This window comes from Mixophyes fleayi, chromosome 2 (assembly GCF_038048845.1).
Source record: "Mixophyes fleayi isolate aMixFle1 chromosome 2, aMixFle1.hap1, whole genome shotgun sequence".
Lineage (NCBI taxonomy): Eukaryota > Metazoa > Chordata > Amphibia > Anura > Limnodynastidae > Mixophyes > Mixophyes fleayi.
Genome location: NC_134403.1, coordinates 335,961,146 through 335,980,380, shown reverse-complemented (window position 1 = coordinate 335,980,380; position 19,235 = coordinate 335,961,146). Strand labels below are relative to the sequence as shown.

The window sequence follows — 19,235 nt, the reverse complement described above, 5'->3', positions numbered from 1 at the left end:
CTTCGCTATTAAGAACTGGAAAGCTCTGGTTAACACCATGAGCGATTTGTGTACACTAGTAGACAGCTCTTGCAGACATTTGAGGGTATATGGTACAGGTGATTTGAGTCTCCATTTTCACATGTGTCCTCGAGTCAGTATGTCCCGAGTACATGAGTTCTGGGTCCCCCCTGGATCCTACGACAAATGATAAATGCTGAATCTTGTAATTGGATTTCATTTGTGTATGAGCGTGTACGATAACTGTCTCTAAACAAGCTAAGCGCCTATGTTGGAACTCTGTGATGCTGTAGTGTGAGTAACTCGTGACTTTAATATTTGCAAATGTTTTTCTTTATGTTTTTTGTTAATGTCTTACTTGTATGTACTTTGGAAAATCTCAATAAAAAAAAATTCTGGATTAAAAAAAAAAGGGGTGAAGTTTAGTTGTTCATTCTTTGGTTCTGTGGGATAATGCTGGTTGGCATAAAGTACTGCGGGTATTGTAATATCTATGTTTTATAAGAATGCATTTTCTGCTTCATTTATAGGCTTTTAATGAGGTCGGCTAAAAGAAGTCTAAGTATGCAGTGTTTGGGTGTACTCCAATCCATACATAGTCAGAGCCATTGATCTTCATCTTTCAAGGATGAAATCTACCAAGATCAAAACGGCAATACTTCTGTGCCTTTTGTCTAAGATCAAATGTAGAACTGTCTGTGTCCATGGGGTTTAGAAGTGCCCCATTAAGGTGAAGCAACATCACTTGGTCCTTTGGCCTCAGATTGAAGTGCTGGGAGCCCTATGTCACTGGAGCTGTAAGGTCTGGTGACAAAGTAACGTGCATCATTGTTTTTGTTTTCTTTCGGGGAGGGAGGGGGCTTCCTCATCACTTTACACTCATTTTGCCCTGGCCTTTTAGCCTTTTTTTTTTTTTTTTTTAATAATTCTGGCTAAAAGACCAGAGCTATTTTCACCCTACTGTTCATCAAGTCGTCACCCTACTGTTCATCGAGTTGGTTGTCTTTTTATGTGGCACATTTTTGGTGGCTTTTTTTGCACGAAGGAGAGGGGTAGCAAGTCTGGCCCATATAGGACCCTTTACCTTTGCCTAAGGGATCCCACTCACACTACTCTTTATCTGAAGCTCTTTCTTAAGGGGGGTGCGGAAGAGAAACTTATCCCTGGTGAAAGCTTTGCCAGAGTCTAGGGATCCAACCATCTTCAACACCTTGTGGGAAATGAAGGCCTGCAGACCCTTGCTCCATAGCAGGCCTTATGGCTCCAGGGTCTGGGGAATAAAGTCCTTCATGCTTCTAGAGAGCCCATGCACACTTTACACACAGCGCAATGGAGCGCACCACACCTCTGGTTTAAAAAAAAAAAGAAAATATCAAAACAGGATTGCTTCTCTACCTTTTGGCTGAGGTCAAGTACAGTATCTTATTAGGGGGTGTATAAGTTGCCCCTGATAAGCAAATTGCCTTGGTCCTCTGGATAAAGGGCTTTTGCTGGAAAGGCAGAGGTCTTGCATGTCCCTATTCATACCAAGTTGGGAGTGCTTTAACATGCATAGTTCAGGAAAAGTACAGCACCTAAGCACAATGAACTTATCTTGCTCTTGTTGGCAGCACTTTCTTTTTCATTGCCCAGGCCTTTACATAATTGCTTCACCAAAGTCTGGGACAATAAGGATACTTATTTAAATGATTCACCTTTTTTCCACGTTGGACTTGGGTTGCGAGCATACCTGTATGGGTTTTCTACTCCCTGAGTGTATGGGTGGTTGGTGTGGCTGTCAGTTTCACACCCTCCTAAACTACTTTGAGCCATCTTCTTTTGGGGGAACCAAAACCTTAGCCCATGGGGAAAGCATTGGTGGATCCTAGTGAAGGAGCCTTCCTTAACCTTGTGGCAAAGGAGGCCTAAAAACCTCTACCATAAGGAGGCCTCTGGTTAGAGTATAAATGCCATCACTAACCTTAAGGCAAACTGGTGCCTGAAGACCCTGCCTCCTGTACCATTTATGGCTTAGAAAGTCAGGGAGTATAGGAGCCCTTTCCTTTTGTAAGTGCTTGAAGACTTGCACCCAATAGCCATTGCGTTTGGTGACTGAAATGTGCATCACAGGCTTTCTTAATTCCTTAGGTAAGAGTTAGGGGCCTATTTAAAGAACAAGTAAAAGCACTATTTGATGATCTTATCCTCTATATAGAATATTGTGTATTATTGAGCTAAGTAATATATATGAAATATGTGGAGTGTTTGAGTAATAACTTTGTTGGCATTGTGGATTGGTAGACTTGTACACGGGGGCAGGTCCTGTAACTCAGCATTTTGACCTTTTTTGAGATTTAGGACACTGTGCTAAAGGTGTGGGAGGAGCTTCAGCTGCCTTTAGTGTAATGTGGAAATACTTTTTTAACAGAGCTGCAGTAGAATGTCAGGTCAACACTGGACAATGTAATGTACCACCATGGTTCCTTTCTGAATATGTCCACCACGTGCTGTTTCTCTCCTCGGCAGTAGGTTGCCATGGTAGAAGATAGGTGCTTCTCTAACAGGGCATACACAGTATGAATGACAGTTTTTCAGATTTCTTTCCAAAAATGCACTGTATGGATTAATTGATTTATATACATGTGATGTCTCAGCAACTCAGCCGGCTGCATTCTCAACTTTATGACCTATATAAAGTCCCTCGATATTCAGCTGTCTGTAGCGTAGCTGGGAGGTAATACTCTTACAAATTAACAGATCTGCAATAAAATGGAGTAACACTGCACAGTGTATTTTACCTTCATGATTCATATCTGAAAATGTAAATTTGCTGGTTTAGTGGTCTTTTTAAAAAGGAGTCAAAACAATAGATTTTCGCTTTTGATTTTATTTGGTGTTCACTGTACCTTTTATCCATCTACCTCATTTATCATATATAAAGCAGCGGAAGTCTGACATCTCTATATGTAAGTTCTGTGTAAATAGGCTCCCTGACTTTGCCAATAGTGTGAAGTCCGTTGTTTGAATGCATAAGCTAAATGTGTTCCCATCTTCTACATAAGTAATATAATACCGAGTCCTATGAATGGAAATTATTTCCTTTTGCTATGTTTACAGTTGCCCAATTGATATCAATAGCAGTCGTTTTCCCCGTAGAAAGACGTTGGATTCATCTGGTTTGAGCAGTCAACCACAAACAAATTAAGGCCAATTAAGTTAGAAGCAAATGAACTTGCCAGTAGGTTTGCGACCTGTTGGAGGAAGCTGGAACACCAAACGGAAGTTCACGTAAACACACGGAGAACATACATACTCCATGTAGATAGTACCATGGTCAGATTGGAAACAAATGCCCAGCACTATGTAATATACGGGCATTCTGTAAATTAAGAGTAATAATCAGTGAATAGGACCTTGCAATGCCATTATTTTCCTATACTGTATGAGTGCTCTATTAAAGTTAATCCTGTATATATTTTTGTATTGCAGGTGAACTGCACTGAAGATCTATTTAAACATGAGGATAGTGAAAAGACAGATACAAAGCTAAAAAACAACAGGAGGACATCAACAGTTTTTAAAGGACCTTTACTGCACATTAGGTAGGGTAAAAGGTCACAGATTGCTTAGAAAGTTTACTTTTCATGACATGTGTCTGTGAAGATTGTGAAACAAGTCTCTTTATACTGCTGACATCAACCATGCTCCATCTCCCGAAGAGTGTTTTCTCGCTGATGTGAGGGACGACGTTTTGCTGATGTGTCTTGTTTATGCTCCAAAGTCACATCTTTCTGTTGATGTTTTCATCTGTTTCTTCTAAAGTAAAACTCCCAAAGGGCTGACACGGCTTCATTTTGCTTTCTTGCAAATGAGAATGGGGAAAGTTCTGTAATAAATGATTATGCAACATCTGTCACTTCTTATTACAACAAATATATCTTCTTCTTTTTTTTTTCTTTTTTTTTTTTTTTAACTTCGCACTAATGACTTCTTTATTGTTAGTCCTGCAGATGAATTGCATTTTGGATCCAAGGAAAGTGGAGAAAGGAAATGTATCATTGTCCTTAATAATATAACCAAAAATACAGTGGCTTTTAAGGTAACTTTTATGAATTAAAGTATATGTGCATTTTATTTACAGTTCTCTCTTTAAAGCTCCATTTGAATGTTTACGTATTTTATGTTCACATAGTCTCCAATTATTTTCTTGACGGTAGTATGCAAACACATTCCCATATGCAGTGTACACTGCATATGAATGACTCAAAGTTGGGATTACTGCCTGAGCTAAATTCTTCACACTTGTATCAGATAACTTGTACTGTGACCCCGTATTTTTCACTGATTATAAATCGCCAAGCTACTGTTTTCTGTTGCCAGCAATCCATTAGCTTGTGCACACTCTCCAGATTATACTAGATACATTTCATAAGAATTCAAATAAAACTAAAATGATGTGCTCATATCTATATCTATAGGTTGCATAAACATCCAGAAACCATACATTTTCTATGTAAACATAGATTTTATTAACATGTAAAACAACTTGGGTCAATGGATAACCAGTCACAGGAGGAGTGTGTCCGTCAGTCTGTCTGACTGTCTGTATGTTAGGGAATTTAGACTGTAAGCTCCAATGGAGCAGGGACTGATGTGAGTGACAAATATTCCCTGTACAGCGCTGCAGAATTGGTGATGCGATATAACTAAATGGTGATGATGATATTGGGCAGCACACGGTGGCTTAGTGGTTAGCACTTCTGCCTCGCAGCGCTGGGGTCATAAGTTCAATTCCCAACCATGGTCTTATCTGTGTGGAGTTTGTATGTTCTCCCTGTGTTTGCGTGGGTTTCCTCCCACACTCCAAAAACATACTAGTAGGTTAATTGGCTGCTATTAAAATTGACCTTAGTCTCCCTCTGTCTCTCTCTCTGTCTCTCTGTGTATGTTAGGAAATTTAGACTAAGCTCCAATGGGGCTGGCAAAATTGGTAATTTTTTTAATTTGCACATTTTTATTCTTTATCTATGTTTGCATTACTAATTTGGTTTTTATATACTTCAGCTGTAATATTTAAAATTGTTTAATGGAATACCATATATAAATGCTTACAGCCTGATATTACATGTAGAATGTGTGCAAGTTTATCATAAGCGTTTAGCCAGTAATGCATCAGTGATATCACTCATTTCTTTTGAATTAATAGGCTGTATTCCCATATTGATGCATCATATAATATTCTCCCTACACTGTGTGTTGGCCCCAGTTTCTCAACCTGTGGTACGTGTACCTCAATGGGAACCTCCCATTCACCATCTACTTCAGTCTGTGAATTAGAACTCACAATAACATGTAGGGCCTGAGTCATTAAGGAGAGCAAGGCAAAATAAAAAAGGAATGCATTTGATCCTGGACAAACCATGTTACAATGCAAGGGGTGTAAATTAGTTTATTATTTTGCACATAAATAAAAATACTGCCTTTTTTTGTCATGTAGCACACATACTTTATAATTCAGTGTAAAAATATAATGATGAAGTACATCTAGGACATGCCCTACCCCAGCTATAAATCTGTACCCACATTTTAATTTTATCTCCTTTTCCAGTGCAACATGGTTTTGCCAAAGTGCAAATTTCCTCTTTTTTCTTTTTTCCTTTTTTTGCTCTGCTTAATGACTCCAAATGTATAAAAGGGGAGTTCTATGTATTGCTTGGTAAATATTTTTCACTTGTGGCTATATATTTAAAAAATAAGTAACAAAACAAAAGTTGAGAAGCCCTGGAGTTGTAGGTGATGGATGCATTTTAGCTTATCATATATGTTGTTCTAGGTCAGAACAACAGCGCCAGAGAAATACAGAGTCAAACCAAGCAACAGCAGTTGTGAACCCGGCTCCGTTGTGGACATTGTTGTATCTCTTCATGCAGGTATCGTATTCTGTAAAGAGATTTAATCTCCAGAACTTTATATTACTTTATATATTATGTGTTTTTATAAAATATTGTTTATAATTTATCGACCGGCCTGCTAAATGTGAAAAGACGAACACTATCCATAGGAGGGTATTCAATTGTTGCTTTTAACGTGCTAAAACAAAAAAAAATGAGCGCTCGAAAAATATTACAGTTTATACGGTAATATGCGCGTAAATACCGTTAATACGGTAGTTTACTTGCTGAATTTCATCTCGCAGCTCAGGGAGCTGCGAGATGAAATTTAGCGAGTAATTACCGTATTAACGCTAATATTTTTAGAGCGCTCGTTTTTTTTTGTTTTAGCGCGTTAAAAGAAACAACTGAATACCCTCCAATAATTCAGGTAATCGTGTCTAAGGCTATACTGTTGGAACAATGGACAGTCCTCAGCAGCAGAGATATTATCTTGCTGTTTTTGTAATAAAGAATATAAGCAGCAGGAGGTGAAAACCTCATGTAGCTCTCGATGCAATGCTAACTACACCTCATTTTATGTACTCAATCTTTTAAAGAGGAGCATGAATTACTCGACACATCTGCACAATAGCACTTACATGTACATGTATGTAGGATCATGCATGGTCAGTCTATTCAGTGTGTGAACGTGGCGTCCACAGCGCGGCATTTGTAAAAGTTAAATGGTCACATACTAATACATTTGAACCTCCCCTATTAGTAAGTAAAATGTCTGTTTTCTCCCAATTTGCTACTTATCTGACCTTTATTCATGTTTCCAGTAATTCCAGGCAGTAAGTGGTCATCAGGTCGGGTTTTCTTTTACATGGAAAATATTATATTTTCCTTTTAATAAATACCTTGTGTGACATCCACATACCTACGTGCATTGTGCCTTATTTCCAGAATTTTCACACTTTCATGTCAGAAGGCACTTGGTTAAAATACCATTAATAGCACCGCTTTCTGCCATCTGAGGTTCTGGAAGTTTTCATGCATTTTGCGCAGCTTATAGGTAGCACATAAATTAAGGAACCTTTCATTATCATCATCGGCCATTTATTCTGCAGCGCTGTACAGAGAACTCGCTCACATCAGTCCCTGACCCATTGGAGCTTACAGTCAACATTCCCTAACATACACACACAAACAGACTGACAGACAGACTAGGGTCAATTTGGATAGCAGCCGATTAACCTACTAGTATGTTTTCGGAGTGACTACTCTAATAGCTTATTTTAATTTAAAAACATATTCTTGTTTATACAGGTAGCAAGGTGTATCAATTTATCAATTTATTTGTACGATATTTTGCTACGCATAGCCGCTTACTGCTCCATAGAAATACATGCACTGACTGTAATTAGACTTTTGTGACATCACACGGAACGTCCAGGATATTTACAGCCCATCACCAATTTATAAATGACCTTTAGTGACTTTTAAAGTGGGAGAAACATTTCAAGTGGAAAAATGACAGCATGCGGTGGTCAACTACCAAAATACCTTTATGAACTTGACAGATAAGAAAGTAGAACTGTGCAGGTAACATTGTTCAAGACTAATTTAAATTTAGTGCTTTACTAATACTTTCAACTGTTATTAAATTAAATCATGTTTTCTATTTTAGTTTTTTTAGACAAGTACAGTAGGAAAATGATTCCTATTTTATAATGAGATTAAAACACCCCCTGTTTAAGAAACTGTTTCTTTTAGTAGAAGGCGTTAGAGGAAAGTTTAGGTGTGTTTTTCTCATCCCATAGGTTTGATAATGTAAGGAAGGCTCAGGACCTTGTCATGATAAACCAAGCTTTTGATTGATTGCACTATGCATAGATAGAGCATCCATTCAATTAGACGGATTTCCTAGATAAATGTGCTCCACATTCATTTTGATTTGGCATGTGCAGAGGAAAGTGTATGCAGCACGTAATCTCCATATATTCCACTTCTTTATACATTGTTATCTTTCTTGTGTGCGTTTTTATTTATTTACTTCCAAAAGCATCTACAGCATCACTTCAAGATCGCTTCTTGGTAATGGCTGCAGAAATGGAGCAGTCCTCAGGTCCAGGAACACAAGAATTGGCACAGTTCTGGAAGGAAGTGCCCAGAAATAAAGTCATGGAACACAGGTAATGCCTGCTTAGGTTTATAATGCACCAAACTTCCATCCACTGTGGATAATTTTAAGAGCATCTATTTTCTTTAGACAGTGGATGCAGCCATGTTGTCTGCTTAACCAATGTTCATCAGAATGCAAACTGAGGTAAAAAAAAATAAAAAATGGTGTAGCCCATAATCCTGGTTTAGAGGTGACAGCATTTTCTTTAGTACACTTGTTGTTGGCATGTGCTAATCTGTAAATAATTTATGCAATAAAATGGCATCCTAATAGTATAGTATGTTGGTATAAATTAAACCTTAAACCAAAGCTACAACTGGGTGTGTGCCAAAGCGTAGAGGTATAAGTGCTGGGTAAACTTCCGATTCGGCAGAATGGAGAAAACTTTCTCCCCTTTTTCAGTCACATGCGGATGCGCGAATCGGAAGTTTACCCAGCTGCGGCCGCGGCCTGACGTCACTTACGCCGACACCATCGCCTTACTGGGAGCATCCAACCACCGTGTAGATACTCCATGTAGGAGAGGACGCAACATTCACATCACCCAGGATCGGGTAAGTCCCCTGCAATCCGGCACCAAATAGGTGTGGAGCACTACCCAGGTTGGATTACACAGACTCTCTCATCACTGCAGCTTACCGGCTCATGCTACATAATATTTGAGTGACCCATTCACGGATACACCCACTGTCATTTACTGACAAGAAGCTGGATGTCATTTCCCAGCCACTACATTTATACCATTGCTGAATGGAGTACTGCACCATATGATTGGTGACACTCCTTACCCGGCTGCTGTTTATCTACACCAGCAAGATATTGCCATATGCATATTTGCGGGACACGATTGGCACGTATTTTTCTGTGCAGTTTCTTTATACTGACATTGATTCTACACTATTGGGATCTACTACCTTTACTATTGATGTTAAAGATGTATAACATTCATCTGCTTTGCCTGTGGCAATTGGACTCTCCAATATGGAGCTCACATATTGATACATATGTTTTGGTGCATCTATGACATATGCCACTTTACAGGTATATATTTACCCATCGCAACGTTACGTATTGAACCTTACGTTGATACTTTGATGTAGAACAATTGTTTTATATTGGCATTCTATATTGCCGAATTGAAACCAAAGACTACGATTCTTATCCATATCCTTTGTGGTGATCGAACTCTTTATCTCCAGAGTCCACACATGGGTTTGGCCTGAATCACCATTATTGATATATGACTACGGATATCAAACAGGTTCAGCAATTTATTGTTTATTTTTACTGAACCATAGTTTGAAAATAATACCTATACTGCACCGACTTACACCATTAAAGTGGTTGTCCTACATCTTCATTGTTTGTTATTTTTGGCGCCACGAGAGTGTTTAATACCTTCTATGTAAACCCAAATAATGATTTCTCCCCCTGTATGTTGGCAGCAGGTGCTCTTTATTAGTGGAATAAAAATACAGTTATTTACTTACATTTATACTAAGCTGTTAGGAAGCAAACTTGAAAAATGTTATTAAAACGAAAATGCCAGAAAACACTAAGAGTAAATTCTATTATTTATAATTAGTTTGGCATTTAGAGTGAATTACTGTATTAGGTTCAAAAAAGCTTTTGTTCTGCACAAAGTGCACATACTTCTGAAGTTTAATGAGGCACCAACTTTACAGCCAAATGGTAGTTAATTAAGTTGGAACTCTGAGTTGGTTCCCATTATATAATAATGAATAGAGTGGTAAGCTGGAGAAGCTGCTTATTTATGTGTTAGGCTGTGTTGTCAGGTTAATTAATATTCCCTTGGAAGTTCAAAGTGTGAAGTATTATTGTTTGCAGTACTGTGCACACTGGTGCTTTTAATTACATTGGTTACAGGCGGTAATAGAGTTACACTTGTGGAAGGGAAACATTTCCATGTTGTACATGTTGAATGTCTAGGTTACTGATTGGATTGCAGATCACATGCAGGACCTATTGCTGACCTGTTTGTTCTATTTGTAGATACTGTTCCGTTTTTACTATTCTCTTTAGTATGTGTGCTCTGGTAATGAGAACCATTATGTTACATATCACCCTCCTTCCACCTCCAATAGTGCTTTCAATTTAGATGACTGGATGGCAGCCATGTACTCAGCTCCATCCATATCTACTATATTTCTAAAGTTTAATTTCAATCTTCTCTTGGCTTCCAGCCTGGGAGAAGTGACCTTTGTAGGTGATGGCAGAAGCTCACCACTGTCGCCAGTCTTGAGTAATGGACACTCCTTGATTTATACTACTTGGGGAGAGGAGGGTTTCTCAGCAGGTTCTTCGTGTAGCTTTCAGGGTTGAGTTCTCATTCATTTAAGCTCTCAACCACTTAAATTCCAGAGTGCTTAATTTAGACGCAAAAGTGCATATAACATATGTCATTGTTCTCGGTGAGATCCTTTTTTCTAATATTGACCTTCTCTTAAGCTGGGTACAAGCTACAGGTCTTTTACCCAATTATTGTGCCAATTACATGATAAACGATGGCAGCCCCCATAGGCTTATCAACTTTTCAGTATATTATTCCAGGAAATTTATTCAGAACCTTAACACACTCTTTATTAAAAGATTAATGTAGACAAATCACCTCAGTATCAGCTGTTATCTGTACATGGGATCTTGCTGTTGCGTATACATATCTTGACCTTGACAAAAACAACGTACATGTATTAATTGTATATAAGTGGGTAAGTGGATTTATAGGTAGGGCCCCAATGCACCTCTGTTAGGATGGACCTGTGTGTGTACGCTCCCACGATCATATCTTATACTAAAGCACATTGTATCGTTTGATTTTATAAACTGACTAAAAATCTAAAAATCACTATATCAATGATGGCACGATGTCTGTCAAATTCTGAAGTGTGTAGCCATATCTCTATGGAGATTAGAGTCCTGATCTTTTCAGCAGATGGTTATGACCGATAAGGAGCACAGGTCTGGAGGTAAATGGTGTATGTGTGTACACATGAATCGGCATGGTCATCATGACTTTGTCATTGGTAAAATCGTTACAGATATCTGATTGGGAGAAATTTTCTGTAGTGTGTACCCAGTTTTATAGATAGATTTTCTATCTAAAATCAAGTGTTTCATAGTAATATAAATTACACATTTCTACACATTGGCATGTCCTATTAACTTTGATTTATAGTTGTTTTTTTGTCTACTGTTAATATTCAGTAGTTTAACTTCATGTATAAATAATTTTAAATGAATGTTTCTTCAAATATATCTGCACCACAGTAAACCTGTAGCATTTTCTTGCACACAGCTGTATACCAGTTATAATACAGTCATGGCCAAAAGTTTTGAGAATGACACAAGTATTGGTTTTCACAAAGTTTGCTGCTTCAGTGTTTTTAGATCTTTTTCTCAGATGTTGCTATGGTATACTGAAGTAACATTACAAGCATTTCATAAGTGTCAAAGGCTTTTATTGACAATTACTTTAAGTTTATGTAGAGTCAATATTTGCAGTGTTGACCCTTCTTTTTGAAGATCTCTGCAATTCGCCCTGGCATACTGTCAATCAACTTCTGGGCCACATACTACCTGATGGATCCCATTCTTGCCTAATCAATGCTTGGAGTTTGTCAGAATTTGTGGGTTTTTGTTTGTCCATTCGCCTCTTGAGGATTGACCACAAGTTCTCAATGAGATTAAGATCTGGGGAATTTTCCAGCCATGGACCCAAAATTTTGATGTTTTGATCCCCGAGCCACTTAGTTATCACTTTTGCATTATGGGAAGGTGCTCCATCATGCTGGAAAAGGCATTGTTCATCACCAAACTGTTCTTGGATGGTTGGGAGAAGTTGCTCTTGGAGGATGTTTTGGTACCATTCTTTATTCATGGCTGTGTTCTTAGGCAAAATTGTGAGTGAGCCCACTCCCTTGGCTGAGAAGCAACCTCACACATGAATGGTCTCAGGATGTTTTACTGTTGGCATGACACAGGACTGATGCATTTTTCCCAGATGCCCCAAACAATCTGAAAGGGGATTCATCAGAGAAAATTACTTTACCCCAGTGCTCAGCAGTCCAAACCCTGTACCTTTTGCAGAATATCAGTCTGTCCCTGATGTTTTTCCTGGAGAGAAGTGGCTTATTTGCTGGCCTTCTTGACACTAGGCTATCCTCCAAAAGTCTTCGCTTCACTGTGTGTGTGCAGATGCACTCACATCTGCCTGCTGCTATTCCTGAGCAAGCTCTGCACTGTTGGAGCCTCGATCCTGCAGCTGAATTAAATTTAGGAGACGGTCCTGGCGCTTGCTGGACGTTCTTGGGAGCCCTGAAGCCTTCTTCACAACTATTGACCCTCTCTCCTTGAAGTTCTTGATGATCCGATAAATGGTTGATTTAGGTGAAATGTTACTAGCAGCAATATCCTTGCCTGTGAAGCCCTTTCTGTACAAAGCAATGATGACTGCATGTGTTCCCTTGCAGGTAACCATGGTTAACATAGGAAGAACAATGATTTCAAGCACCACCCTCCTTTTAAAGCTCACAGTCTGTTATTCTAACTCAATCAGCATGACAGAGTGATCTCCAGCCTTGTCCTTGTCAACACTCTCACCTGTGTTAAGAGAATTACTGACCTGATGTCAACTGGTCCTTTTGTGACAGGGCTGAAATGCAGTGGAAATGTAGTTTTTTGGGATAAAGTGTCATTGTCATGGCAGAGGGACTTTAAAATGAATTGCAATTAATCTGATTACTCTTCATGATATTCTGGAGTATATGCAAATTGCCATCATAAAAACTGAGGCAGCAGACTTTGTGAAAAATAATATTTGTGTCATTCTCAAAACTTTTGGCCATGACTGTACAGGTGCAGCAGTATGTTATGGCTCTTGCTGGTGTGTTATCAAGTGCCAGCTTTTTATTGACACCGTTTCTTCACTAAGTGCTATCAAGTGGGAAAACTCAGTAAAACGTTCTACATCAGCAAATATTTCTGTTAGGTTGTAGGATTTATTATTGCCGTCCTGTGTTTTTTGCAGATTAAGATGCCACGTTGTGGAAAACATCAAGCCCGCCACATTATTATTAAAAGAACACTCGTTGAACAGATCATTAGGCCACGACGACCTGCACTTTAAGGTAGTATTTACACTACTCAAATGTAATTAATGTAGTGCCATATATTTATATTTTTCAACATGACACATAGTATATTTTAATATGTGCTAATGGACCGGTTTATAGGTGGGAATAATGTAAATATATCAGATCTTTGAGCTGTGTTCATATAACTTTTTTGAATAGAACTGTTGCTAATAATTCAGAATATTCCATGTGGATAAACATTAACTTCTACAACTGTTCTAAGGTTCTTGTGTCATTGAAGAGAGATGCCAGTTCTAATCGGAGACATGAGGAATAATTGCATGCCTCATTATGTCAGTTATTGATTATATCTATTTCCCACATGAGCACAGCAGACGTGAAAATCGTAGCTCTCCAGCTGTTGAACATAAGCTAGCAGTGCATGCTTGGATTTGTAGTCCCACAGGAACCAGAGATTTACAAGTGTCCTAAGCCTGGTTTTGACAGCAGAAGGAGCTAAGCATAGTGACATTAATTTAGCATCATAGGGCTGAGTAGCTGCTGTCGTAACACCTGAGAGCAATGGGTAAATACTTCTACCTGTCGCACAAGAGTTTTGATTTTTACTTTTGTGACATCATTGTTAACCACCATGTAGTTTCCTATAAGGTAATAAATATGTGCTAACACCGAGCCGCCAATCATGTATGAACTGTGTTAAGTCGAATGTAAGATTCCCAAAGCACAGGGGCAGATACAGAGGGACATTGGTAGTCTTGTATTCAGTCTACATGGGCAGTTAGCAGGTACATGCACACCAGGTAAACACAAAACAATTGTTCCCAGGCCAACAGCTGTTTTGTTGTTGTGGGGTTTTATCCTTCGTGGTATAAGTCTGTTATCATTTTTAAATGTTGTCAAATGTTTTGTTTGTTTCTTTGCTATGTGTACTGTTTAAATTATGTTTTAAATAAGTCTCTTAGTGTTTGGCATTGGTACCACTGGCACCAAAACCATGTAGCACAAAACTGAATGGGTTTACTCACATCTGTCTGTCTTTTCATTTTTCTTTCAGCTAACTCAATTACTACAAACAAACCGAAGACTGGAAGAACAGATCGGACACTGTGTCTGGTACCAGCACATAATAGCCATTTTATTGTCTATTTTAGTCGCCATAGTCTCTGCAGGCATGTACATGTTGAAGGACCCAAGCAGATAAACGAACTGTGTTTAACATTAGACATTCTGCCTGTGCCGATTAGTCTACAAAATGGATATTCTGTATGACTTTCCTGCAAAAGGTATCTTCTGACACGACCAAAGTTGCCTTTATTGGTTTGCAGGAAACAGAACTAATATGATTAACATACTTATCAAGACAGCAGAGAGAGACAACTGGATATGGAGAGTTTTATAATACATCTGTATCACAATTTGGACATTGACTTAGCTCAGTGCTTTTGTTTAAACGTCATGATGATTCTTAAACATTTTCTGTTCCAGCCGAATGTCACCTGCATATACTGAATGTAATCTTTCTTTGTTTGGGACACAACTTCTAGGCTGGGTAATGCCTAGACTATTCTATAGATGCCAAATGCTGTGCCCTAGCTGCCAGAAGACTAGACTGAGATTGATTTTATTGCTGATGTGCTGTCAGCAAACTGAAATATCAATTTGTTTTCAAACTCTATTTTAAGACTAAATTTACTAACAGATTGGCATTTGTTGTGTTAAAACAACTTCACAGCTAGGTTATTATAGTGATATTGGTATACTCTGTAAGGCAAGCCTGCCTTGACAGCTATCAGCTGGCTAGCTACCGGCAAGTCATGCTGGGATTTGTAGTTTCACAACACCTGGAGAGATACAGGTTGTCCAGTCCTGCTGTAAGGGAATTTTGTGAGATAGAGCATGTGAGGCTGCTCAATTTCCTCTTCAAATACTTGCAACAGTACTGCAATATGCAGTGTTTAATTTATTGGCTCTGTTGGGAATGCTTCCAAATGAAGATAAACTTGACTTATTGATGGGGTACTTAAAGAGAGGGCTAATAGAAAGAAGCAATACTGAGCCTGATATACTTAGAACCTCTACATCTTGCATGGATTTAACGAGACATGTCCTCTGAAACCCCTGAAAAATGCATCAGGCCTAGTCACCGTTGTTCCCTATGGCAACATGCTGTGTACACAAAGTTCAAATTTCTTTCATTTCAGTGTTCAATTTTCGATTGATGTCTGAACATGGCTGTTGCCATAGGGATCATTGCTCCCTATGCGATCTGCATTTTCCCAGCAATCTCCCTGCATATGATGTGTACACAACTTTTATTGTGAACCCAAAATGCAAAATCAATATACCAAGTCAATAGTTAATTGGTCATTATTCTATTTTGAGAGTACGTATGCGGCAGAGAGGGTAAACAGCCAAAATAATGATGGAACTAGATACTACGCACAGTGTCGGGCATTGTAAGTGTTACAGTCACCAGTGATCAGGTGCTGCTTATTATAAGTTAGGTGAAATACAGATTACTTTGTCAGTTTGTGAAATACAAAGTAGTGTTCAAATGTGAATTTCTGTAAGCTTTGCTATATTGCCAATGATTTGCTTTATTTCTGTGTTAGGAAAGTGACTAGGAGAGGAATTGCTTGGTACATTTTATGTTTATTTAAAACAGAATACTCAAAGGAGGTAATGCCAAAGAAAATGTGTCTTTATTCTAAGTTTGTTTTGTAATGTTCTTAATCATAATTTACTTTTATTTCTTAAAACAGTCAAAATAAAACATGAAGAGTCTGAGCAATATTAATACTTATTCTATAAAAGTGGAGTACATTGGAAATAGTCTTAAATTATCTAAATAACTTCTCTAATATGACATTCATCTCCAAAGACACTACTGTGTATTTATTTCTTATGTGAGATATTTATAATCATGTTTTGTGAAAATAAAGTGTTTAAAATGTTGGATTTAGGTAAAGTAACTTAAAAATGTTTTGAAGCCCAGGATCCAACTAGCTTTGCTTGAGAAACCCATGGACCCAAAGAGGTAGGGAATTTCCTGACCTCGAGGCTTACTTCTGGGCAGCCCACCTTGGTTCTTTGGTAACCTCCTTTACCCCTCCTGCCTCCCACTCATAGGCGGTTATAGAAGTGACTTATCTCTCCCTACCAGACCTGTCTAGTGTCTGGGGCCTACCTAAAACTTCTCGGACTGCCCTCATTAAGCACTTCCTTTCCTTACTATTTGCTGCTCGGACCTGGGAGACCTGTAAGAGACATCTCTCCACCCCCCCAACTCCCTCTGTCTGTGGCACAACCATGCCTTTCCTCCTGGTATGCTTTGGTCTTCCCCTCAGGTTTGGATCACGTTGGGTATTCGATTCGCTGGGGAACTTTTGGATTGGGGAAGCCCATGGCCTATGATGTCCTGCGCTCCAGATAGCCTATTCTGCACCCGCTCTGTTATCAGTACCAACAGATCAGACATTTCCTCCACTCTCTCCTGCCGGGAAACCCACTTCCTCTTATCTCCCCATTTGAGACCCTCTGTCTCTACACCCCCGGAGGGGCATGATTTCATCTCGCTGTAACTTACTTAGAGAGGAGATGCTGGTCCTTGGGAATAGCTACGAAAAGGAAAGGGACCTTGTTTCCCCCCCTCCCCCCGAGGAGAGGGCTGCTGCAAGACCATCAGATTGAATGTAGCCTCCAGTTCTATTTCTATATTAATTAAGGAACATGCGTACAAGATCCACTACAGATGGTATCTTATGCCTGCTAGACTCACTAAAATGTATCTGACTGCCAACCCTGCTTGTTGGCGGGAATACGGTCATAGAGGTACCTTCTTCCATATCTGGTGGTCGGACCCTGTCATTTCCTCCTTATGGAAAAAAGTTGCTGACCTAATGTCCTCCCTTCTCCAATGCCCTATCAGGAAGGACCCGTGGTCCTTTCTCCTCTGCTATCCTATACAGGACGCTGATGTCCACTCAACAAAACTGGCATTGCATATATTGGAAACCGCTAGGTGTCTGATAGCCAACTGTGGAGATTTGCAGAGTCTCTTCTTTAATGTCCTATATCTGGTACATCGCTAACATGCGATGGAACTGGCTCCTCTTGTGTCTGGTCTGTTTACCCTCCCTTAGGATGTAAGCTCGTATGAGCAGGGTCCCCTCCTGTCTCCATACCTGTTCTTCTGCTCCGTCTTTACTGCATATGACTAGCCGGAGTTTCTGAAGTATTGGTACTTTTTGTTCATTGTTCTGTATGGTTTCACCCTGTATAGTCTACTGTTAGTACTGTGTGAGGCGCTGCAGATACCTTGTGGCACCTAACAAATAAATGATAATAATAACATGGAGAAAATCACCTTCTATCCACGTGATAAAGACAAGTTTCACCAAGTGAGTTCCCTCTTCCATACCTACAATCCCTGCTCACTGCTCTCCTGCTCTGAGTCATTACTTTTACTTGTCCTCGACCTCTGAGGCTCTTCCACTACCCTCCTAATTATACTGATATTGATTGCTTCCGTTCATTTTGTTTTCTCACCATGTTTTGCTACGCATAGCAACTCTACCATGTAGCATGACAATGTTTGGTCTTTCTTTTCCTGGTGTAGCCTACATGCTTATTGTCATCCATGTTGATTTAGTAAAATCTTGAGTTAAAAAAAATATGTATTAAAGCCAGAAATAGCAATTTATAATGTCCCTTTCATCTTGTTCTTTTTCAATGATTAACTGGAGTAATATATTACCATTTTTCTGTATATTTTTGACACATTTTTAATTTGTACATTTTTTTTATCCACTCCTACTTTTAATGATCCTACATTTTGGCAATCGCTGTTTTTCAATAAAAAATATGAATTTATTTTTATGGACTGGTCAAACAGAGTAATTTTAAAGTCAATATAAAACACTTTTTTTTGTATTCCACTTTCATAGAACAGCTTATGGCCAATGCAATCTCTGAAGAAGTTAAAGAGCACTTAACAATTTCTGTATCTATTAAACTCTATGTCTGGCTGCTTTTTATAATGTTATTTTATGAATTTGTCTAAAATATATTTGCTACAATGTAATGAATGCAATTGTTTCCTGTTGCCAATCTCTTTTAGTGATATGGACAACAATGTTAGGTTGGCTTCTCTTAATGTAACATTATTTAGCCCATGAAATGGCTGAGCCATCTGTGTGTAGAGGATAGGTGCTCTTTTAGATCTACTGAAGGCCAGTGCTATAATTAGGCGCATCTAGGGCGCCAATGGTTAGGGGTAGCCTAAAACACAGAGTGGCATAATGTCATCCACTGCTTTTAATGTTCCTACGGCACCTCCACAAGGAATGCCAGCAGGAGAAGCAGACGGCAGCTTTTTACCTGTGAAGATGTTGGCTGTTGCTCCTTAATGTTCGTGATTGGCTGGGAGAGTGGCGCTGGGCTATGATGTCACTGCCCATCAACACAGCACCAGACTGAAGAGAGCAGGAGATGTTGCCCCCACTCCTTGTCGTCATCCACTGTCCCTGTTTATACCTACTTGTGAGTATGTTGTGTTATTTAATTTATTGGACTGCCAAAGGCACATATTTCCTAGATTTTTCAGAAAGTGTAACATCAGATTAAATATCACAACCCCCCCCCCCCCCTCCTTCCCCCCTCTCTGAAATCAGTATTGAATCATTTATGTTAAGTGACTTCATTAGTTGCTGCAGGGAAGTTTATGTTGCCTAAGCTTAAGATGTGTAGTGGCTAGTAGTATGAAAGTCCAGGTTAGGTGTAAAGAGGGATCAAGAACCTCTATGGAACATGAGCTGGCTCTTTTATCTCATTAACATTTAATAGATTTTACTGCTGGTGATCTTTGTTATTTTTTTGCTTAATATACTATGTAGCTAAATATATTTCACCCTGCCACTTACGTAGCTCAAACTTTGCAATGTCCCATTACAGGATACATCTAGTAATTGATAGGATGGGTGTTTTTCTGTTATTGTGATGCCACTTACCAAAGCAGCAGCAGACAAATACCGTTTCACCTGTGAGCCACAAGAGTATCACCATCTGCGTCTGGCCACTATGCAG

At 39.0% G+C, this 19,235-nt stretch overlaps 1 protein-coding gene across 1 annotated transcript in view; it reads left to right on the top strand.

Moving 5' to 3' along the window:
- The window catches only part of MOSPD2 (motile sperm domain containing 2), a 50,102-nt gene extending 32,810 nt beyond the window's left edge, over positions 1 to 17,292 (top strand). The window contains exons 9-14 of the mRNA XM_075196994.1: positions 3,469 to 3,581; positions 3,982 to 4,078; positions 5,813 to 5,909; positions 7,918 to 8,047; positions 13,085 to 13,184; positions 14,206 to 17,292. Of these exons, the coding sequence (XP_075053095.1) occupies positions 3,469 to 3,581; positions 3,982 to 4,078; positions 5,813 to 5,909; positions 7,918 to 8,047; positions 13,085 to 13,184; positions 14,206 to 14,352 (684 nt within the window). The 3' untranslated portion in view covers positions 14,353 to 17,292. The remainder of the gene's footprint in view (positions 1 to 3,468; positions 3,582 to 3,981; positions 4,079 to 5,812; positions 5,910 to 7,917; positions 8,048 to 13,084; positions 13,185 to 14,205) is intronic.
- The last annotated feature ends 1,943 nt before the right edge of the window (positions 17,293 to 19,235 follow it).